Source organism: Esox lucius, chromosome 17 (genome assembly GCF_011004845.1).
Source record: "Esox lucius isolate fEsoLuc1 chromosome 17, fEsoLuc1.pri, whole genome shotgun sequence".
In the NCBI taxonomy this organism is placed as follows: Eukaryota; Metazoa; Chordata; class Actinopteri; order Esociformes; family Esocidae; genus Esox; species Esox lucius.
In genome coordinates this window covers 40,494,767-40,519,378 of record NC_047585.1, presented here as the reverse complement: position 1 = coordinate 40,519,378, position 24,612 = coordinate 40,494,767, and the positions used below count along the sequence as shown (strand labels likewise).

Below are 24,612 nucleotides of genomic sequence, written 5' to 3'. Positions count from 1 at the left end.
ACGATTGTGTTGCTTGCACTGTGGTATGTGCGTTTGATTATCAGCTGTAGGAGCTACGGGGCTTGCCTGTGTAAACGTTGCTAATAATTTGAACCCGTATGTTATTTGTTTAAAATGGCGGCAGCAGCAGTACTGTAGGCCACATTTATCAAAGACCACACATTCCTATTTTACTTCAAGAGCTATGAAAGGGCCAGATTCGCTATTCAAGGACACCTTTACAAAACATTTAGTGTAGAGTATTTTGTATACCGAAGTATGACAACGTTTTTTGCAGTGGAGAGAACAGTGTGCCTGGTTGAAAGCAAAAAAATATTCCTGTAAAAACAATCATTATCCAAGTTTTGTTAATCTCAATGTAACTAGCATTGTGCTTCTCGCAGCCTCTGTCCAGGACTTGGGGATTTTTAAGAGGCCTCTAGTGGCATGACTTGTTCTGTATTCATGGGTGTCTGAGCTGTGCATTTACTGTTTGAACACACTTTGATGCCTGTAACACAATGTCCACAACAATAGTGATGCAGTCCCATAAGTCAGGAGGGGTCGTAATTTCCTACATTATATACCTACGGCTTGAATCTCAGGGGATTAATTTTAGCAAAGAAACAGATTCCCCAATTACATTTTTGGTTAATCAACCAGCCGAGGTTGATATTTTTCCACTGTCATCTCTTTCCGGATGGAGTCTGAGCAGAGGTAACTGGCTTCAAACCTAACAGCCGCTGCTAGGTTACTAGCTAACCTGTTGTTGCCTAGATGCTGGTAACTAGGACGTGGTAATGCATGCAAGTTAACGTTAGCGTAGCTAAGCAACCTATTCAGAAATGCCACGCATCTCAGTGCTTTGACTTGATTGGCTGCCCTTTCCTGGACCACAGTATGTGTAAGACTTTCTAGCTTTGTATGAGCATGGGTTGCATCATTTGTGTATAGTTTCTTGTTCTTTGTGATTGCATGGTGTGGTGCAAAGAAACACCACCCCTTTCTGTCTAGCACAGTCGAATGTCATATTTTCAGGGCGTATTAAAACCCAACCCGTTTTCTCCGTGTGTTTCTGTGTTTCTCTTGCTGTCTGTATGCGAGGCGCTGGGTTCTCGTGCACACCAGCCTATGTTCATATACGTTTGTGTGTGTGTGTGTGTGTGTGTGTGTGTGTGACCCTACGATGCCCTTGCTCTTAGCCAAACCCCTGTTCTCTTTCTCCATTCTGCTGGGTTCACACCGGTTCACACGCTCCCTGGGTTGGTTCCTCATTCTGCAGCCCGTCTGCCGCCTGGCCAAGCCCGGCAGCGCCTGACTAGAGCGAGCGAGGGGGAGAGGAATAGTGTGGGTCAGTGTTTCGGCGTTGTCGTCGAGGGTAGTGGTGTGTGGATCACATGACAGACGGCCCAGCCGAATGACTCACCCTAATGGTGTCTGTCTGGGTAAATGCTGCCCCCGCTGGTTATCCTTGGTACTGTGCCCTGAGAGGCCGACGTAGAGCTCCCACTGTATGGGATGTGTGCAGCTGGTGATAGGTAGCAGGAAAACTACAAGCCAGTAGTTTATCCCCTACATTGGAAGCACTGGTGGCCTGCGCGGTGTAAGACGAGTTGCTAACACTCCTTATGTAGTGTACTTAATTTCTGTAATTTAAAACCTCTCATTCACATCTAGTAGTGGATCACTCATAAGGCTCAACAGATTACAGAGTAGGGAAAAGTGTCGTTTGGGGCATGGTCCGAGCCCACACCCATGACCGTCACAGCCATAACAAGGCCGTTCTGGGCGGAGCTCCCGCCAGCCGGGCCATGTACTGAAGCCAAAACGTGCATAGCAGCATGACTCAGCATTGTGGCTGAGCATTACTGCTATCTCTTTGATGTTTTACTTTTTGTGTGTGTGTGTGTGTGTGTGTGTGTGTGTGTGAGATGACTCACAATGATTTAGAATCCCCAGCATTGTGAAAGTTCAACCTCTGAATTTGAATGAGTCAAGAAAGGTCAATGAGAATCCACATTGGGATGGTACTGAGTATTTTTGGTGGGAGGCCCTGCTTATGCTGATTCTTAGCTGGCTTGTCAGGTTACTGTGTTCTCCCCCGGGAGGGTAACGGTGTTCTCCCCCGGGAGGGTAACGGTGTTCTCCCCCGGGAGGGTAACGGTGTTCTCCCCCGGGAGGGTAACGGTGTTCTCCCCCGGGAGGGTAACGGTGTTCTCCCCCGGGAGGGTAACGGTGTTCTCCCCCGGGAGGGTAACGGTGTTCTCCCCCGGGAGGGTAACGGTGTTCTCCCCCGGGAGGGTAACGGTGTTCTCCCCCGGGAGGGTAACGGTGTTCTCCCCCGGGAGGGTAACGGTGTTCTCCCCCGGGAGGGTTACGGTGTTCTCCCCCGGGAGGGTTACGGTGTTCTCCCCCGGGAGGGTTACGGTGTTCTCCCCCGGGAGGTTACGGTGTTCTCCCCCGGGAGGGTTACGGTGTTCTACCTGATAGGACTTGTTTGTTCTGGATTCTGTTCCTAGTTGATACTGGCTGCTTAGCAGGGTTGACTTTCAGTAAATAATGCAGATCCAAACCATTTATCTGCATTCTAATCACAGGTAATACTGTGTCATAAACTTCAGGATCATAAAGGCTGAATCTGTGAAGGATCGCCTGGAGAACAGCAGTTAAGCTGAGCTCTGGTTCCTTCAAGTGATTTGTGTTTCTTAGATATTTATTCTAAAAGTGTGTTTATAAAACAGTCAGTTGTACTGAAACACTGTGTGTGTGTTCGACATTTAGTAATGGATATTGTGGTTCAGAGGTCTAATCTGCTTCCTCTGTGGTTTTGAATACGTATGGATCACTGCTATATCAGCACACTCTGAATGCCCAAAATGAACACCTTTTATTAACCTTTGCTCAGTCAATTAGTTGAGGAAACAAAAAAGTTGAAGCGGATGTTTGTGTGTATTGTCCTAGTGTGAGTGGGCGGGCCGGTTGAGGTGTGTGGTTGGGTGGGCGGGCCGGTTGAGGTGTGTGGTTGGGTGGGCGGGCCGGTTGAGGTGTGTGGTTGTGTGCGCGGGCCGGTAGAGGGGTGTGTGTGTGTGGGTTGTGGGGGGGGGGGGGATTGACGTGTGTGTGTGTGTGTGTGTGTGTGTGTGGGTTGTGTGTGTGATGTGTCTCACTCTCCCCTCACTTCCTCCTCCAGGTCTCCTCATGTCCGTGAGCCGTTGGCTGCGGCTCTGCGGCGCCCCTCCCCTGGCGTGGTCTGTCGCTGCAGTTCGGGCCCCGTGATCCTCCCCTCTTCCCTTCTCCCTGTCACGTCCTGACCCCCCCCCCCCTCCCCCCCGCCCCCCCTCCCTCCCTCCCCACCCCCACCCCTCCTTCCCCCTCCCCCCCCAACCCCCCGTGCGGTGCCGTTCAGGACGTCATGAGCATAGTAACCGTGCTGGGAGTCACCACACCGGAAACGTCCTACTCCGATATGGCTGCTGGATCAGAGTGAGTACCAGTCCCCCCCTGTCAGATATGGCTGCTGGATCAGAGTACCAGAACCCCCCCCCCCCCCCCCCCCCAAATATGGCTGCTGGATCAGAGTACCAGAACCCCCCCCCCCCCCACCTGGCCAGTCCTTCCCCATGCCGGGCCCAGTTCCAACAATGTCAACACGCATATTTACTCACCACTCCTCGAAATAGACTTGTCACGTCCAGCCGACCTGACACTGTGAAAGGAAAAACAAGGTCGAAACTGCTCAAGGCACTTAAGCAACACACCGCGATGCCAAGCGTGGGTAACACTAAATCAGACGAATGTTAGGGCAGACCACTGCTCTGCTGATGGCCGTATGAGGAAATGACCTCCGACAACCACAGGGAATAAACCTGAGCCCGCTGCCACACCAGAGACCCAAAGAGCTTCACTGGAATGTAGCTGGATGCACCCCTCCCCCACACACACAAACACACACGTCCTCCCTTTTAAGAAACCCCACCTGGCCGGGGGGGGTGGGGGGGTGTAGGAATTTTACATTGCGTGAAAACGGTGAGTTTCAGGAAGCAAAATAATAATCGTCTCAGGGCGAGGTCGTGTTTGGTCCCGCTTTCCCGCCTTCAGGAGACATTTGAGGTGACGGTCGGGTGTTGTAGCTGTCAGGCTGTTCTCGTCCACCGCTTAGACTTCTGCTTTAAGGGCAGAGTTGCGTAACACCAGGCATCATGGCGGCCGACATCCCATTTCCTGAGTGATCATCATTCTCCCAGGCTTCCCTCCGCTCGAGAGACGTTTTGTGTTGTAGCGCCACCTAGTGTACACAGGTCTGTCTGTCTGTGTGTGTGTGTGTGTGTGTGTGCGTATAGAGGCACTAAATTGTAGGGTTTTCACACTTGTGTTGTTGACATCCCTTGATGTTGGAATGAATATTCAGCACGACAGACTGTGGCCAAACGTTTTGCCAGGATGAGGGGAAAGGAGCAGGTTTGCCGCACAATTTTAGGTTTGTGTTTTCAGTCAGCTCAGCGGGTAGTGAATATGGCCGTGTCCCGGCCTGGAACATATGTTTCACCGTTATTGAGGGGGCAATTTGGAGATGTTTAGAATGCATTTTTTAAGTGTGTGTCTCTCTCTCTCTCTCTCTCAGCCCTGAGTCAGTGGAAGCAAGCCCTGCCGTAAACGACAAAAACTACCCGAACCACAGCTGTGGAAGTGCTCAGAGTCATGGGTATCGAGGACTACCATATACTGTGAGTACACAACTCTGTTCCTCCCTTTTCTCGATTTGTCAAATGATATAGACACTTTCATCTAACTACAGGCCAGTCTCCCTTAGATACTCCGATATAGACCCTTTCATCTAACTACAGGCCAGTCTCCCTTAGATACTCAGATATAAACACTTTCATCTAACGTCAGGCCTTTTGGTTAGACTAGAGCGACCGACCCAACAACCCAACATGTTGCTAGATCGAGTCCCCGAACAGACGATGTGAAAGCTGCCTTAGCACGACAGATAACCCTAATTGCTCCCAGGTTGTTGCTAAAAGCAAGACCCCCCCCCCTCTTACTTAACAGGTAAAATTAACATTTTGATTAAATTAACGACCACTGTCTCCTATATTATCAGATATGAATATTTCGGTTGAGTAGGCTGCGGGTTGTAAGTCCTTCCTGGTTTACTTCTGGCGGTGAGCTCAACTATTGTGACTGTGAGAGATTACCTCAGGCCAGTACTGTTGCACGAACAGTCTGACCCAGCAAAGGATGGAGACTCCCTCTTGGAAAACTCTCGCAAAAAACGATATAAACTAGCCTACGTATGTAAATCTCTGCTTGACACGGCATCGCCCGCGCCACCTTGCGTTATATACTAGCTAACAGGCTGTTTTTGTTTTTGTTTTTGTGTCTTTCTGAACACCGGTTGTTTGAAGAAGATGCAACAGTCTTCCGTTGTGTGTTGTCAGGATCACAACTATGGCGCGCCCCCTCCCCCCACCCCGCCTGCCTCTCCGCTCTCCCAAACCATCATCCCTCGCATGGAGCTCAACGGCACGGCGCGCTGCCCCGCCTCTCGCTACCATGACAACACCAACGGCCGCCAGGAGGAGAACTCGGCCGACAGCGACAGCTCGTCGGAGGAGGAGGAGGGCGCCGTGGCCAGCTGGTGCCACTGCAAACTGACCCAGGACGGCTTCCTCGTGAAGTGCGATAGCTGCCGGTGAGAGCTGACAGCGAACATTTTGGGAACGTGCCACCGAAAAACAGGAACACGATCATGGCACTTATGTGAAATGGCCACGTGTGTTTTAATTCCGGTATTTTGTGATTACAGAGGTTTGGACAGGAGGAAAGTACTAGATGGCCAACGCAGGAAGCAAGAACATGTATCAGGTATGGTGAAAGTCATTATTTAACCAGGGTGGAGAAAAGGCAGTCTCTTTTGCACGGGAGAATTGACGAAAGAAGGCAGCAGAAATCAATACAACTTTCTATCAATACAACATAAAACAGTCAATACAACGTAGAATAAAATCAACACAACTTTACAGAATAGTCAATACAACGTAGAATAAAATCAACACAACTTTACAGAATAGTCAATACAACGTAGAATAAAATCAACACAACTTTACAGAATAGTCAATACAACGTAGAATGAAATCAATACAACTTTACAGAATAGTCAATACAACGTAGAATAAAATCAACACAACTTTACAGAATACAGTCAATACAACAAAATACAATTAATAGAACAATCAGTACAACATTTAATACAACTTTACAACATTCAATCAATACAACCAAATACCATCAATACCACTTACAATACAATCCCCACAGCAGTGTTTCCGGTACCTCTTGACTGCAGAGTGGTTACGGCGCACATGCAGTCTGAGTTCAACTGTGTTATTGTCGGCACTCTCCGCAGACATTTGGTGTTGCCAGGCAACCTATGTTTGATGTGGAGCGCTCGCAGGTCGACCCGGCCTCCTACTAGGCTAGAGAGCGACAGCTGTGACGTTTGGTTCTGCTCTAACGCTACTAGCCGTTATGGAACGCCAAACGTGAAGCCTGACAAAATGTATGAGTATTGGACGTATTACCCAGTGTCATGTAGCTAGCTAGCGCCAGCTCGCAGTGGCTGACATTACACGCTATTACGGTTGAGTTTGCTGCTGTATTTTTTCCAAGAATGAGCAGGAATATGTAAAAAAAAAAAAGTTAGTTGTGAGAATAGCTATCCCTGTTATATATCGGGGCATAGTCGTTTCCCTGTGCAACATACTGTGGCCGGGCGTAAACTCATTTTTGTATTGTGTCGCTTATTGTTATTTTATTTTTTTTAGAGGGCGAGAGCAGCGCCACGGAGAGCGGCGACGAGGAGGTGTCACCTGCCACAGTGTCGTATACGGCCACTCAGCACACACCCACCAGCATCACGCTGACCGTTAACCGTGTCAAACGAAACAAGTCCAAGAAGAGGAAGAAGAGCATGGAGAAGACACGCGGAGCTCCCAAGGGCAAAAAGGTCAAGGTAGGGACCAGCGAGCAAGGGGCACCTTCCATTTGTTTAAGAATGGTTGTCTGTTACCTAGTCGTTTGCTTCTCTTTTCATTTTGTTTTCACAAATCAGGAAGAGCGCATGATAACGTCGAATGGATCATGTGTTAATAACTTTAATAACTCAGGAGAAAATGAACAAGACAGTCTTCTAAAAAAAACAAACAAGTTCAGACACTGAAAAAAAACTTACAAATTCCTCACATTTTCGTCCTCTTCCCAAAATACTCCCCCAAAGTACCCCAAGCCCTGTATCCAAGTTTCCCAAAATAACCCTAGTCCTGTATCCCACTGTCCCAAATACCATGTGAGCGAAATGTCTGAAAGCTGGACTGAATGTGTAAATGCTGCGTAAGAGGCCCAAGATGTCTTACTTCCTCCGAACTCTGGATATACCAGTTAAACACCTATAGAGGCCGACAAAGAAGTTGCAGTCTTTCTGCTAGCAAAAATCTATATTTTTACTGCACTACTTTGATTAATTCATAAAACGTTGTCTAAACGTTGTGAGTAAACAACACTGTCTGTCTTCCCAGGCCTTCAGAGAGGGCTCTAGGAAGTCCATGAGGATGAAGGTAAGACTCATTCATTCCTGAGGATCTTCCATTTAAAGCAGCACTCCGGTCACACAAGTCACACCATTTGAAATTGCCAAGCTCCTCCTCAAAAACACTTGTAAAATAAGGGATCTCACCATGACTAAAACAGACCTCCATGTCTCTGAGACATTTCACGACAAGTCATGATACCAATCCAAATGAGTTTAATCTGTCAAGTCATCGAGGGAGGGGGGTGAACCGCTGTGTCTTAATATGATAGTCGTTTGTCACTCCTTTCGTCTGCACCAGTGATTGGTCTGCATGGCTGGGAGGAGAGTTCAGGTGGATGATCGTGTGACCCGAGTGGCTTTTCGATTGTATTTCAGTGTAGAAACGTTCCTTCACTCCAGTCTACTAGCTTCTAGAAAAACCAAGAGTTTAGTTGCAGTACCAGTAGGCATGCCGGAGCTCTGACAACAACATGTCCTTTTTTAGTTTTAACGTAAAGAAAGAATATTTAAAAAGCATGGATTTGGCAAAGATTAGCATGACGTTACGTAGAACAAATGGTGTTTAAACAACGAAACGACTCAATCTTGTTGGCACCACATCACGCCCCCAGGCATCAGCTGTCGGTGCCCCCCCCCCCCCCCACCACCACCACAGTATAGTTAGGTGGAGCTCCAATATGTTGCCTGCTTCCTTTTAGCAATGCACAAACAGTTCCTTTCACCTCAGCATACAGTGCCGTCAGGTCTAGGGTTTTGCGGCGCACCACCACCCGTGACAACCTGTGTACTTACCAGCACTTGGGCCGGTGTAGCGGCATGGCGAGGAAGACCCCGAAATCGTCTTACTCCGTCTTAAAGTCGAGTTGAATGTGACTATGTTGTTCCATGTGATATCGCCGTGGCACGGCTCTGAAGTTCAAACCGCCTCCCTCCCTCCCTCAGAACTCCAAGACGGAAGCCAGCGCAGTGGACGAGACCACCGCGGAGGGCTGGGAGAGCCGCATCCGTCAGTGGACGGAGCAGTACGAGGAGGCTGCGGCCAACCAGTACAGCGCCGACATCCAGACGCTGCTCCAGCTGCGCCGCGCCGCCGCGGAGGGCGTGGTGGGGGGCGGCGCCAACGCGGCGCAGACGGCTGAGGCCGGCGCCGGCGCCGCCGCGGACAGCATGGACACGATCAACCGCACAGAGCTGGCGTGCAACAACACGGTGCTGGGCTCGCAGATGCAGCTGCAGCTGGGACGGGTGACGCGCGTTCAGAAGCACCGGAAGATTCTGCGGGCGGCAAGGGACCTGGATCCGGACACTCTGGTGAATCGAGTACCGGGGCAAGTCATGCTGAGCAGCAGTCGAGGTCACGGACACTTCTTCAAAAAGTATGACGTCCTTAACAATCATGCATGGTTACAGGTTTTCAACACCCACCCACCCCAAATAAATAAATCCCCTGAATCGTCTCCGACGGTTGTGGCTTTTTCTCTGACGTTTCTCAGTTTGTGCAGATTATGTTCTGAAGGGTGAGTTGGTGTATGGACCTCTACACAGCCAGGTGATGCACTTTCCCTTGCTTGCTGGCTACTGAACGTCTCCACCTTTCACGCTTCTCTCTTTAGGCCCTTTACAGTTTGACCTGAACTACGTAGCCGACGTCTCTGCCTCATTACGGAGTTGGACTTAGGGCAGTAACCGGGACGGTTTCTGGTTTGAGTCCCTCAGGGGGATTTTCATACCAGCACACTTGTTCAACACCTGTGTGTGACAAATCTCTGCCAGGCTTAACTAAGGGCCATAGCAAAAGGAGGGCTCATTCTACACACACCGACGATATAGTCCTAGTAAAGTGGTGGTCTTGTAGTTGTGCTGCATAACCGAGTTCTACATGTCATAGCCTGACTTGCTGTAGCATTATACTGGATGTCGGCCCCACTTTTGCCAATGTTTGAAATTGCCTTGCAAGTCCCACACAGTCCGACTGACAGCAGATTGATGGAACATCTCAGAGTTCCATGACTGAAGATCCAATCTGTAGGCTTTGGTGGCCAAAGTTTGACACCACTGTGACCTGTCGGTCTGCCTTTCTAGCCAGTGTATGACCGTGAACAGACTAGGCTACATGGTGGTATTTAGACTGACTGTCTGTTGATGTGTTTATCCTTTTGGTTAGTCTGCCTATCTGATGTGTTTATCCTTTTGGTTAGTCTGCCTATCTGATGTGTTTATCCTTTTGGTTAGTCTGCCTATCTGATGTGTTTATCCTTTTGGTTAGTCTGCCTATCTGATGTGTTTATCCTTTTGGTTAGTCTGCCTATCTGATGTGTTTATCCTTTTGGTTAGTCTGCCTATCTGATGTGTTTATCCTTTTGGTTAGTCTGCCTGTCTGTTTTGATATGCTTCAGGTTAGAGTGCCTGCCTGCCTGCTGTTGTTTTTGATTTGCTGAAGTGTTGAAGTGTGTCGAAGGGAAACGTCTGAGCATTTAACCCAACCCCTCTGCATTCTAGAGGTGCAGAGAGCGATGATTGCTTGGGGAGCAGATATGTCTAACTGCCTTGCTCAGGGATAAAACAACACTATTCTTAGCATGCAGACTCCAGGATTTGATCCCTGAACCTTTCAGCTAATGGTCAGATGTGTTAACCTCTAGGCCACGTGCCAACCTATAGACTAAAAACAGCAGTCACAAATGTCTGGTCTCTGCTCCGGAGTCCTGGGAGGATGTAGAATCAGAGAAAAGCCTCTTCTGCAGCCCTTTGTCCAAGTGTTCCCCATTGGAAGCTTAAACGTATTACCTAATTGTTCCAGAAGTCCTCCAAACATTACTTTTTACATATTCTTTGAACTTTGGTAAGGAGAGGTATTCATGGCCCGAGGGGGGGAATTGTGTAAAACCGCACCAATATTTGTAAAATAACATTCTTTTTTTGGATGAAATGTATTACGGCTGAAAAATACATGCTATTAAAATGTTGTGTGAAAGTATACACATTCTGACATTCTTCCTGATTTTTTCTAGACCCTATCCCTTTGTGTTGTTTTACTCCAACTTCAACGAGGTGGAGATGTGCGGTGGACGCCTCGGACGTTCGGCAACGACGCCCGCTTTATCCGGCGCTCCTGCACACCAAACGCCGAGGTCAGCTGTCAAGTTTTGTTTTTTTTCTTAGCATTTTTTTTCGATACTGACTCCCGGTCCTGGCCTCCAGTCCTTTTGTTCACTCATTTGAAAACGGTTCACTTAGCTCTCCCTCTGTCCGGTCGCCTCACATCTGAAGAAAGGAAGATTAATAAAAGGATAGCAGGCCAATGGAATAGTACTGGAATGTTTATATAGAATCCTTGGGACATGCTAACTTTGGACACCCCATTAAAGTTTGGCATTAATGGTACGGTTATGATAAGGATAGATTTGGGTTAGGGTTGTGGTTTGGGTTCAGGGTTGTGGTTTGGGTTTAGGGTTGTGGTTTGGGTTTAGGGTTGTGGTTTGGGTTTAGGGTTGTGGTTTGGGTTAGGGTTGTGGTTTGGGTTTAGGGTTGTGGTTTGGGTTTTGATTTAGGGTTTGGGTTTTGATTTAGGGTTTGGGTTTTGATTTAGGGTTTGGGTTTTGATTTAGGGGTTATGGTTTATTGTTAGGGTTTAGTGTTTAGGGTTATGGTTTATTGTTAGGGTTTAGTGTTTAGGGTTATGGTTTATTGTTAGGGGTTAGTGTTTAGGGTTATGGTGAGGACATCCCAAGGGTCCCTGATGGCAAAGACCATATGGTCATGGGTACATCTAGCAGGCCAGTTATCAGAAATGAATATGTTTCCCCTCCAGGTTCGGCATATGATCGCCGAGGGCATGATCCACATCTGCATCTACGCCATTACCAAAATCGTCAAGGATGCCGAGGTCACCATTGGCTTCGACTACGAGTTCAATAGCTGGTCAGTACCTATCCATCAATAAAATGTCAGCAACTGCGCAATCCCGCCTCCTCCCTCTTAACAGCGTGGAGCATTCGTGGGTTACCGGGAGGTGTTGCCTAAATCCTGTGTGTTGTTGTTGCCACAGCAACTACAAAGTGGACTGCGCCTGCCACAAGGCCGACCAGCAGAACTGCCCCGTGCAGAAGCACAACTTGAGCCCGCGTGAGACCCTGGGGTCGCAGCTCCCCCCCCCCTCAGCTACCAACGCCCACCGGGGCCGAGACGCGGCGGCGGAAGGCCCGGCGGAGAGAGGCGGAGGGGCCCGGCGTCGGAGCAGGGCCCGGCGGGACGTCCGACGACAGCAACCAGCCGCCAGAGGAGGGCGGCGAGCACCGGGAGACGCTACAGGGTGACGGTGATGCCGAGGTGGGTGTGGCTGAGAAACGTGTGTGTTATTGCGATGCATGTGGAATGTGGACATGCTGTTCAGCGTTCCCAGAGTAACGGACGTGTGTGTCACAGGACGGGCCTGCTGGATGTCAAGCAGGAAGAAGGAGAGGAGGGCGAGCTGGACGAGAATGGAGTCCTCATCTCCAGCAGACGGGTATGTGCCTAGGTCCCCTGACGTCTGACCTCACTTCCTGTCACCATCAACACAGGGTCACACACAAGTACTTTGTTGTGTGTTGCTTCCGTAGAAGAGGACTTACACTCCAGGGGCCAACGATGAGACCAAACGCGACTGCTTGGAGACCGGGGAGGGTGTTGGAAGGACCCCTGTGGGGGGCAACGCCACAGCCCAGCAAGCAGTGGGTGGGATCAGCACCCGGCGGGCCACTTATGTCACTGTGAGTTTGGCTTTATTGCTTTTTTGCCGTCAGCTTAGCTTTTTGGACTTTGTGTCAATTATCCGAATTGGCATAATCTTCTGCTTCCAGGAACCCTTCTCAACAATTGACACGGAGAAGGCCTCGTCGGCTGCCACTCCCCTCTCGGCCCCTCTGGCCGCGCCCACAAAGCCTCCCCCTGCCCGCTCCTCCAAGCCCCGGCCTAAAAGCCGCATATCGCGGTACCGCTCCAGCTCAGCGCAGCGCGCCCGCCGACAACGCCAGGCCCTGGCCCAGCAGCAGGCAGCCCTGGAGCAGGGCGCAGTGGCCGAGCGGCAGGAGGGGCCCCTGGTGGCCCCCGGGACAGAGCTGGGACTGGTTGATGGGGCACTGGGAGCTGGGCATCTCACAGAAGGCGAAGGTCTGAGTCCTCTGAACAAGGGCAACCTCCGCAGCCTGCCCAAGACCAAGAAGGTGAGACGGATACTTGTTTCAGTATTGAACCTTCGCTCAAATGGGATACTTGTTTTGAGATTGTTTTTATCGACCATTATCATCATAATACAAAATGCACCCAAAAATAGATGTGTGGGGTATTTTTTACTGAGAAGGTAGGAAGCAGGGGTAAGCAGACAGATGAACAGGCAACAGTAACAAAGAGTCACGGCGATGATTAAACCCTGGCCTCTGAAGGCAAGCTGGTCATGTGACTGGGATGTCACTGCCATGTTTCTTAGCGATGCAGAGAATTACTTGCCGAGAACTATCACCTGAAATGCTACTTTTCGCAAAAATGCGTGGTTTTTTCACCAGTACCTGGTGACGGAGTGGCTGAACGACAAGGTGCTGGACAAAGCGGCCCAGCCGGACCCGGCCGCGGTAGAACGGCCGCTGCGCATCACCACCGACCCCACCGTGCTGGCCACCACGCTCAACATGCTGCCCGGGCTGACGGCCTCGCCGCTCATCTGCACGGCGCCCAAGCACTACGTGCGCTTCGGCTCACCTTTCAACCCTGAACGGCGCCGCCGGCCCGTCAGCGTGGACGCCACCTACGGCTCCTTTAAGAAGGTACGGCTGAGGGGTGTGGATACAGGGGGGTCCGCTTGAGACCGAAAAGGCCTTTATAAAAGCTATTGCGTCCCGATAGTCTCCCTTTCCTGACTCTTCCCTTCATAATGACACTTGCTGTGTTTTGTGTCCTGCCTAAATCTGCTCTTCCTCCGACACCTGTGTGCAGAGGTGGATCCAGCAAGCCCAGGATGAGAGCGGCCCGTGCTCGGCGGGCCTGGAGGACGGCACAGAGTCCACATCCTCCCACCAGAGCAACAGTAGCAGTTCCACCCCAAACCCTTTCAAAGCAGGTAACTGAATATTATAGTCGGTCTCTGTCTTCATCCAGTCCACAACCAGAAGCTGTAGTCCAGACGGCTGTAGTCCAGACGGCGGTAGTCTGAGGTATATTGACCATACACCAAACTCCCCTTGTGTCTTTTTGCCAAAATTCTGTGGCCCGGTTGGTTCTGATTCTGGTTTGAATATCCATTGTTCAAATATGTCCAGCCAGTCGCCTGTCTGGTGACTCTAGTTGAGTGGGTTTTGCACTCTTTGGACCTCCCTGTAGATTCCACTGCAATGGGCAAGTTCAGTCAAGCAAAGCCCATATAGAACAAAGACGAACAGAACTGGTGGAGTGAGCTTCCCCGGCTAATGGCCACATTGGAGTTCAAAGGCTCCTGACCGACCTCTGAGCCCTTTCACTGGACTCCACAACCAGGATACAATTGGCCCAAGCTAATTATTAGAATAACTGGAGAGCCCTATCTGGTGTCAGTCTTCCAGTTGAATGGGTTATGTCAAGTATGATCTAGTAACCAATATCCTGCTGGTTACCCAGTGACTTCGTTACATCCTTCGCTGCCGCCCCCCCCCTTCAGTAAATCGCTGGGTAATTTCCCTTTTCATCCGTTGAAGCGGATTGTTTAACTCTGTTGTTCTCCCTCCCCTCTGAACTGAAGAACTGGCTGCTCCACCCAAGAAGAGACGGTCAATCTACAGCCCGGACACCGATGCGACGCCACCCCTGGCCGGCTCGGAAGAGCTCGGTCTGCTGCTGCGTCCACTGTCGCCCATCACGCCCCCGCCGCCATCCGACCACCCGCTGCTCAGCCCCACCGCAGCCCACCTGGGTCGCTATGGCGACGAAGAGCGCCGGCTGTCCAATGGCATGGCCGGATACTCGCCACTACCCTCGCTGCCCACCAGCCGCTGCAACACACCGCTTCAGTTTGAGGTACCAGATGGACACACATACACATTCTGTGGGCCTCGGCATATTCCCACAGTTCATTGTGTTACCATCTTTTTGTAGTGGTACTTCATGTCTCACCCCTCTCCCTCCCTTTCTTTCTCTCTCTCTCTTCTCTCACTCACCCCCATATATAGAACATTTCGTCTCCAGAGGCATCTCCTGTTCACAGGCCAGAGTCCATCTCTCCAGAGGTAGGCTCCCAGCGCACCTGACACCTGCGTGGCGGCAGCTTTAGTGGGCAGGGACGTCATTTGTCTTGTTGACTTTTATAACATCCCTGTCCACACAACCAGTGTCCATTTCGACAGAGGAAACTTACGTGAGCCAGTTGGCGCACTCAAAAAAGGAATCTGCTCCGACTTGGCTGTCAGTTAGACACGACCCCTGGCCTTACCGGACAGGGGCGACTGGACACATCACAGGATGTGTTTTGTAATCTTTGTTTGTCCCTCTGCTCCCCCCGTAGCCGTGCCTGCGGCCGGAATTTGACGCCACGCGCTGCGCCCTACAGTATCCCGACCTCTCGCTCTCCTCCGGCCGGGAGAGCCCGCTGCCTGCCACGCTGGACGACTTCTCGCTCTTGGCAACGGGGCCTCCGCCCTCCGACGTGCAAGGGCCACATGCCTCTGTGGGGGGCGGCGGGGGGCCCTCTGAAACGGCCCAGCAGGCCAGAGAGCAGAGCTTCAGGACGGAGTTCAACCTCATCTACACCTGCTCGCCGCTCAACGCCAACCTGGGCAACCCCGCCCCTGCCGACAGGCACCTCAGCCAATCGGAGGGCAGCTTCTCCCCGGCCGAGCCCTTTTACAGCTCTATGAGTGGACAGGGGCATCTCGCGGAGGCGGGCCCTGGTTCTCTTTCACCCTATAGCGAGCCACTCTATGGCAGCAGCTACCCGGACAGTGGCACTCCACCCCACCACACCAGCAACCCGCCGCAGAAGAAGAAGGCAAGTCATCCACCTATCATGACCTCTTCCTGGTTGTAGTACCCTGCCCACAGAAATACTACTGTTAATTACACATGCTGTTCATCACGGCTGATATAGGAAGTCATGGAAGACATGGGGACTGGGGTACTGGGTACAGAGGGGGTGGGGGGGGGCTGGGGTACTGGGTACAGAGGGGGTGGGGGGGACTGGGGTACAGAGTACAGAGGGGGTGGGGGGGGCTGGGGGGGGACTGGGGTATAGAGTACAGAGGGGGTGGGGGGGACTGGGGTACAGAGGGGGTGGGGGGGGCTGGGGTACTGGGTACAGAGGGGGTGGGGGGGACTGGGGTACAGGGTACAGAGGGGGTGGGGGGGGCTGGGGGGGGACTGGGGTATAGAGTACAGAGGGGGTGGGGGGGACTGGGGTACAGAGGGGGGGGGGGGCTGGGGTACAAGCTACAGAGGGGGTGGGGGGGACTGGGGTACAGAGGGGGTGGGGGGGGCTGGAGTACAGGGTACAGGTGGGGGGGGCTGGGGGGTGGATTGTGTGATATACAAGTCTGTTCAGTCATCGTGTGCTCTGTGTTTTCCATTCACTCCCTGTCTCAGAGACTCCAGACTAGCTCACACATGGGTAATGCGTTTGACAAAAAGCTACGTAGTTTTGATTTTTGACAAACTGTGTTATGCATTTAATTTGTTCTCTCAGTTCAATGCCGACCTTTACTTTTCACAATAACATTTACTGCTGGAATGACTGACCCCTTTTCTCTGTGCTGTGTGGATCGTGTCTTCCCCACTGCAGCTAGCCCCACAGGTTTTGTGTTCTGTGGACTCCCTCCCCCTCCCCCCCTCCCTCCCTAAACTCCTGAATCTTTTGCCAAGTCTTTCTTCCACTGTTTCTTCCAAGGCAGAAGGCCAACCAGCATACGATTAGTCTGCTGACAGGAAAGCCAGATTACCAGTCTATAGCAGTAAGAAGTCAATACAGTCCTGTACAAAATATGGTGAATATTTCCATACCACTACCATTTAGAAGTGTGCATGTAAATATTGTTTTGCATCCGCATACAACCCACCCACCCCCCCCCAACCCCGCCCCCCACCCCACCCCCCCCCCGAATGTACCATGCCAATTACCTGTTGATTCAGAAACGAGGTCCCTGTTGTCTCGGGATGCGGTGTTGCCGGGCCAATGGCTCATGACGTTATCTTCATCCGGCTGAGGCCTCGCTAGGTCCTGGCGCAGGCTTCTCTGGCCGTGGTCCATCTCATCCATGGTTCTGCCCCCTGTGCCCGTTTCACCAGCATTGACCCGAGCCCAAGTCAGAACCACACCATCTGAACCCCATTAGCGACCTCCCGGAGGCATCCCCTAAAGGGCCCGAGGACGATCGGGTGGCACATCACACGCGCATTTGAGGCCAGCGAAACCGTTCTTAAGGCCGAATCAAACGGTTCAAATCGAGTTCAGAAGTCCCCGGGCTCTTAGTGTGTCGCCATTCCTCAAGTCCTAAGGCCCTGACGGCAGCCCCATGGGTCTAGTGGGCCCCCCCCCCCATTCCCCTGTTTGGGTTCCTCCCCTTCGGCCAGATAACCTCCATGAACCGTCCATTCTGCCAGCCTGCTCCATCTCTCCGTCCCTCCCCATCTACCCTCCAAGTGTCCTGCCTGTGCCGTGGGGACATACTGCCGGGCTGTTCTCTCATTGTCTTACTATGGGTGTGTATGGGTGTGTGTGTGTGTGTGTGTGTGTGTGTACCGTACGTTCGTGCTCTGGTTATGTTCTTGTTGTGGTCAGTTTTTCTGTTTGGTTTCTTACCTTGCAGTCGTTGTTCTGTGTTGTGACGGTTCATTGGATGAAGACGACGCCAATGACACGTTGCCTGCGCTGACGTATGTTTGGTTGCTAACCGTCCGCCGTGGGCGAGAAGGCTTTGGAAGGCCATCTGAACGCTTGTGTGCTCCAAACCCCATTTTAAACTTGATTGCTTCCCCCGGAAATAGCGTTAATGTCAGTGTCAACGCGATTGTACTTAAATCAACTTGACCAACGGTTCAGCAGGGCTTAGTCTCCACGGGACAGGGGGAAAGCACTAAAGATATGCACAAGTTATTTGTCATTTGTCCGTGTTATTATCGGTGTTATTCTTAGGTACTGTATTTTTGCCGCCGTGTGCCCATGTGAGATAACCCCGGCAATAAAAGAACGAAACAGAACTACCGAATTAGTATTTTATTGGTGACCGTCGGTTGCTTTTTCAGTTAGGGTTTGGGCGAGTGTTAGAGGTTTGGACTTGAGATGCATCAATCCGGTTCTGAGCATCGATATTTGGCATATACCGGCCCAAAAACCTACGTTTTGGTGTCCACTGCGTCTAATCATAATGAGCAAATGTCACCTTGCAGATTCTCTTAAAAACGCATTGCCATTAAACAATTGACTCATTTGACGAAGGGCAGGCGGGGAACATGCAATGACTTGCGAGCTCAGCTTCAACGTCAGCAGCCAAGCATTACTTAACACTTACAACAGCCACTAGTAAAACATCAAGTTGCCAACTTTGCAAAGCAACAGTTTCGAGGGGTGGCAGTAGAAAAGCATTGGCTAGCTAGCGTAGAATCCCCTATTACCGCTAGATACGTTCGATAATAGGGGGTGTTGTATAGCTGATGCCAAACTTTTAACTGTACGTTTTCCAGTCTCGAACTCCATTCAGATTCATAATTCAATAGCAAGTCTGCCTGTATTTAGTTCCATCGTCAGCGTATTGGCCTAATCTCTTAATGAGGTGGTGAATTCAAATTAATTTCATGTAGTGCCACCTTTGATTGGATCACAACCTAAATGTGGCAATTCGCACAGAATTTTACAATTTTAACAGAGAACTTGTCAAACAATGCCTGTATTTAATGTTAAGAAAAATTGTTTGTTTGTCCCATTCTCAGTTTTCAAATAATTTGTCCAATATGCATCCACTTTCCTAGTCCACATTATTATGGGATTTCCTCAAATCCGCATTTTTAAAATTTAATAAGGTTTGGTGTAAAAACTGTGCTTATTTCCACTTTAAATCTAAATTAATATTGAGACAGTAAATATTTTAATTTTGAAACGGTTTTATATTTCTTACTCTTTAGCAAAGTTCTTTAATTTGTCATCAGTGCACTATTGGAGTGGTATTGGATCGGTACCCTTTATCGGCAGACACTTAAAGTTCTGTATTTGGACTCGGTATCGGTGCATCCCTAATTTGGACTGAGATTTGGACCGGTTAGGCGAACATGCTTTTAACACGAGACCTTTTAACAGTTGGCTTGATGCATGACGTTGTCTGACCTTGCCGTCGTACTGGTGATTGACAACCGGTGTTGCTATGCAACCAGTGTTATTGTACCAGTGTATGACTGTGCGTGTGCGTGCGTGTGTCGGCCTGATCCAAACGCAGGGGGTGTGGCTAACTCTGCGGTCCGCCTCGACTCCTCAGGTGTCCCTGCTGGAGTACCGCAAAAGGAAGCAGGGGAGCAGCAAGGACCACGACCCCGGGGGGACCTCTCTGGGGACGCCCACCCGGCCCAGCTCCGCCAGCGCCGAGTCCCCCGGGGGCCCCCGCTCCCTAAACCTGCACCCCGCGGCCTCACCCCACAGCTCCTTCTCCTCCCCGCTCCACTCCTCCGTCCCCCAGATGGAGGAGGTGAGCCCACCCGACAGCCACCAGAACGCCGCTTCCTCCTACGCTCCGGGGCTCCTGCCGCAGCAGGCCAGGGCTCAGGAGTGTCCCAGCCACTGGTAAGACCGGAAGGCCTGGCCGGCACGCCCCTCTGGCCCCGGTCCAGCTAGGTGTTTCCCCTGGTGGGTCCAAGGTAGCGTGCAGCTTGCCTTGTCTCCAGGTGTGTGCGAGTGTGTGCGCGAGTCCTAACGTGTGGCCTGGTGGTGCTTTGTTTCGGTCCAGGATGGTGCCCACGACGGTGGAGCGGCTGCGGGAGGGGCAGGGCGTCCTGGAGCGGGTACTCAGGGGCTCCCTGAAGATGGACCGCGTGCTGGTGGGGGCGGACGGCTCGGCTGCAGACCAGGATCCCGGTGCTGCCCTCATTTTAATTGCCATTGTCTCGTCACAGACGCACAGGCACTGTTTTTGTGCACTGGAGGCAGCGACTTAGACTGCCGGACCTCCTAGAACCTCATTAGTGGAACCTCATTAGTGGAACCTCATTAGTGGAACCTCATTAGTGGAACCTCAGTAGTAGCTAATTCTGACCTTTCCAAATGTAGCCTCGACTAAAACAGAAATATCGTCCAAATTAGAAAGGTCTGGGTGCATTTAGGCTAACCCAGGTCTCTCTGTGTCTGGCCTGGTCACAAATACAGACATTTGCCCAATTGCTTTTGGATTGAGAGGTTTCAGTTCTCCTGCTAAGTGTGTATCCTTTTGTTTTCCGTCCCAGATGCAGACCGCTATGAGATCCAGACCGTTTCTTTGCCCTCCCCCATGAAGAGCCCACAGAGATACAGCCAGAATGCCTACACACACCAGGTAGGGTTTCGTGCATCCTTCGGGAGAGTCTCTTGTCCCGGTCTGAATCAATCGGTTACTTCCATCCATACTTCAGTCATGCGCGACATCTCAGGTAGAACCCCCAGCCCTGATTCCACTAGACACGGGTGATGGATGTCTTCCCCTTGATCCCAGGCATTTACCCAGGTACTCTGATTGGCCTGAGGCCGGAGCTGTATTGTAATCAGATTAAATGCGTTCGTCACACGTGGCTGCCATGACGTTTTGTCGGGCCGTAGTAGTGTGCCAACTAATGTCAACTCTAGGTTACTGTTGATTAGCTAACACATGTAGCTTCAGGTTTCCACTGTACTAAATCTTAATGCCCACATTTGGGTCCATATCAAAACATGTTTACTGTATAAATGAGTCTATAAATTAGATACATGCATAATGCACTGTCACCAAATATTCACTCAGTCAGATGACTCCGATTATAACGGCATATTTTGCTGTGTGACTAAACGGTTGTTGAGAGTCTGCACATTGAGCCGGCATTTTAAATTAAGCCTTTTTTAAAAAGTAGTAATTTGAAACAACACATACAATGCGTTTTTATTCTTTTAAGAAACGTCGGTTGATCACAAAACATTAAAAGGTGGCGGCAAAAGAACAAAACAGTCTGTGCTACTCAATTAATGATTTCATGGTTTGTGTTCAGGCTTTGCCTCGGTGTGCTTGCTATTCTGTGCTAACGTCTTTTACTGAAATATATGTGTGTATATATCTGTCTATCTAAGATTAGTCTTGATGTGGAACAGGGAACATGGGGAAAAGGACTGCTAACTAGTGGAGAATCTGCTTTCCCATTGCTCCATTTACAATGTCAGTTAGACTGCACCATTTGTACCGATGAGGAATTTGCTTCATTATAGCATTAGAATTCATCGGTTTGCTGCAGCCATCAGACCTCCGCTGGGTTTAATTGTAAGTCCTCGTCATTTAAAGGTGCCGCTGCCCTTGTCAGAGGTCCACCAAAAGACAGTGGACGGTCCGGCGTTCCTTCAGCACACGGCGTCGTCTCCATTCCATGGCTCCTACAGCCCTTCGGGTCCGCCTGCGTCAGGCCAAGGCTTCTACCCCCGACCCAGCGCCCACCCTGCCCTGTCCCAAGACCCCTCGCAGCAGCTTCAGCGGCAGTCCCTAAACCCCCCGGCCTGTTTCTCCAGCCAGACTACGTCACCTCTAGACTCCGCCCTGCCCGGAGGCACACTGCACCAGGCCAGCGACGGCGGTATGGATGGGTCGCACGCGTACGGCGCTGGGAGCCACCTAAAGGCCAGCCTGTTGAACAGTGGGCTATTGGGGTCTCCCGGCGCCAGAGCCCACATTAACCCTAAAACGGACTTGGGCGCCAGTTTGGCAGGGAACCAGGCATCCCACCACACCTCCAGACTGACCCAGCAGCAGGCATCCCGGAGCCTAAAACCAGGCAGCCCCGGGCAGACAGTTCTGCAGGCGAGCTCCAGGCTCCTGGCGGCCTCCACCGCCCAACATTACCCGCAGCGCGGGGCTCCCCTCGGTCAGTTCCAGCACCCCCCTATACAAGGGTCAGGAGTAAGGACGCAGTCTGGAAGCTTTTAGGACGTGCGTGTGTGTGTGTGTGCGTGCTTGGGTGTGTGTGTGTGTGCGTGCGCGTGTGTGAAAACGCATACCTCTCCTAAATCTTCTGGGGATACAAAGCTTATGGACGGAGGAGAGGAAATGTACAGACAGTAGAGGAGCAAGGACTCCATTCCAGTATGAGTTTCTTATTTTCTGTCTTTGTTTTTGCTGAAAACGAATTACTGCATTCTTCACATAGCTAATCAAGGAACTTCAACATCATTGAATAGTCAACGGAAAAGAGAAAAAAAAAAAAAAGACACGTTCTACAAAATGAAAAATCACGTGTAATTTGAAAATTTCCCTGACGTGAGTAGACTGGTACAGGCTAAGTAGACAGCGGACATTCACCACGGAGAATCTGTACAGTGTTTTCTTTGTTTTGTTTTTAACGCGGTGTACCTGTTGTTCTGGTACCTAGTTTTATTAGACTGAGGTGTAGGGCTGGGCATTAAAATAATTGACATTATCCAATTGCGTTTTGATGCGGCGGTGATAAAAGGCGTTATCACAGTACAGCTCATTTTGCACCCTGTGTTCCCGTTAAAAGCTTTAGGTTCAAAGTCTCGAAGGAGTCACAGAATGCACACACAGAATTCCACTGTAATTCCGACCAAATCGCATTAGTTGTTTTTTTATTTCCATCAACTTTCTGAAGAGGCGGTCGAGACCGTGCGTCCTTTTGCCTACAACTTGGTGTAGCTAATATAATGACCAGCTTCTCAAAATAAAATCTCGGTTAAACTACCAAGCCGTTGTGGTGATCCTCAGTCCGGTGGCAATTTATAAAAATCAAAAGTAACGTGCCTGTGAAAAGGTTTATAAAACACTCCAAACAAACAGTTTTCATCAGATATTCATAAAAAAAAAAAAAATTGGGGGCGGGATGATATAAAACATTAAAGAGTATATTGTGGTATATCATTTGGGTCGTCTCGCCCAGCCCTACTGAAACGGCCAGTGTAACTCTGCAGACACTTTGCCAGCGTTACCTTTTCTTTGATTTGGTGAGAAGCCGGGTCGGTCCTCCAGGTCCTGTGTCTGGGGAAGGGGAGCTAATTGGAGTGGCAACGCGTGTGATCCGTTATAAAGATCCAGTGGAAAAGTTCCCGTAAAATCATTCCATATGGTTTCTGGCTTTTGTGTTACCCGTTTCTGAAAACTCTTGATCTGTGTTTTACTGTTCATTGGTTCACTTGTTTTTCCTTCCTGACTTGGGCTGTTTTGATTTCACATTTCTACTTCACAGTAAAGTAGGCTGAATTGTACAGGAGTCATACAGATCTTTCTCATGGTGCTGCAAATTGTTTTCACTAAGTTATTTACATTCAAATCCAGTTGTGTTCCCCACAGACCAATTGATTCAGCTCGCAATATGTAATATGGAATCGGACTTTTTCCAGGAAGTCATCCTAGTGAACGTTACCATTTACTGTGCTGGAATGCAGGGACAGAATGAAAAGGAGAGGAGAACACATTTTTCTTTCTTTCCTCTGTTGTTGGGTTTGTTGTTTGTGTTGAATCCCGTTGGATTCTTTTTATGAAAATGTATTGAGAATATATTTTTTCTCTCCTTCTGACCAATCCTTGCATTCCGTAGGATAACAGGAAGACGAGTCTATGGCGGGATGGTGTGAATGGTATAAAAAAAAATAGAAAGGCTGCTGTGTTCTCATTTTTTTTCTGTTTTTTACGCAAGTGCTGCTTCAAAGAGTCTCCCGTTCCACAGAATGCTGTACACCCCCATCTTAATAAAAAACCAGATTAAAATCACACAGCAGAGTTAACATGTCATGTGCCATTTCCACTGCAGTGGGACTTCTAATGTACGTTGAATGACATTGCTGGTGCAACCTGGGAGATGTAGTCTCCTTGTGACAGACAAGACCGAGAGGAAGATGGAACTTTTATGGAGCTTGTTTCGGACTGGACGATCTAGTTTGCTGGAAGTCATTCGAGCGCCAGGAACCACAGTGGACCCTCCGAAGGACTGGTCAGCCCAAATGGACCCTTGACCTTTGCTCTTATTGTCACAGACATGAGGGTACTCACGTGTTATATGAATGTTTGACAGAAATTTGTGACCCAAAATTACCAGCACCTTAAAAAAAAAAAAAACGTACAATTTAACGGAAACATAATGTATGATCATGTGTACTTGTATAAAATGTTATAAACTGTACCAGAAATATAGTACACTAAATTCGCCGCATGATATTGTTTTTTTTTTCTGGTTCTGACTGACTGACAGATGGTGTCATCGGGATAAATGGGTCTGTGCAGATCGTCTGGCTTTATTCTTCACTTTTGAGTCCCGGTGAAACCTGGAAACTTCATTTATTTTTCTTTCTTGGATGACGACGTTTAAGTCTTGTTTTATTTTTTACACAGAGCATAGTGTTAACTATTTGGACTCCCCCATCCAAAAGATGAAAATACGGAAGAGATGTAAAATGTAATGCATTTTGATAATAAAATACTCATGATGACCATGTGTTTTCTGAATACCCATTGTGATCTTTAATTTATTAAAAGCAAAGTCCCGTCTAGATTCACTGGCATGGGGTATAGCGTTCTTTGTCCCCCAAAGCTGCGATAGATAAACCGTAGAATGCCTGCGGTCTGCAGAACTGAACACCTACGAGCTATGGGATAAAATACAGGAGCACATGACTGTGGTACCACCGTGCTTTATTGTGTGGTTATGTAAGGTGTCCGGTTATCATAACACACTGCACATGCGTGCCGGGAGTTTACGCCGGTCATTCCAATGGACTGAGTTGGTTGCATTGGAAAACCAGAACCTTCACACGTTTGGACAGTGTGTCTTGGAGCAACATTTAGGCTCTAATGAGTTGGTGCTTCAGATCAATGGTTCTCAACCCCGGTCCCAGGGACTCGAAGGCGTGC

The 24,612-nt window shown here is 49.9% G+C and overlaps 1 protein-coding gene across 1 annotated transcript; it reads left to right on the top strand.

Annotated features, from left to right (window-relative positions):
• The first annotated feature begins 3,349 nt into the window (after positions 1-3,349).
• setd5 (SET domain containing 5) lies at positions 3,350-24,196 on the top strand. Its single transcript, XM_013138108.4, is given in 25 exon segments — positions 3,350-3,462; positions 4,601-4,703; positions 5,421-5,674; positions 5,789-5,847; positions 6,807-6,994; positions 7,557-7,595; positions 8,513-8,946; positions 10,582-10,633; positions 10,636-10,701; positions 11,382-11,491; positions 11,619-11,718; positions 11,720-11,899; positions 11,996-12,077; positions 12,172-12,185; positions 12,187-12,321; positions 12,412-12,774; positions 13,114-13,371; positions 13,541-13,664; positions 14,319-14,593; positions 14,746-14,802; positions 15,078-15,560; positions 19,030-19,331; positions 19,495-19,622; positions 19,988-20,076; positions 21,046-24,196. Coding segments are annotated over 25 exon segments (4,602 nt in total). The 5' UTR covers positions 3,350-3,391; the 3' UTR covers positions 21,682-24,196.
• The last annotated feature ends 416 nt before the right edge of the window (positions 24,197-24,612 follow it).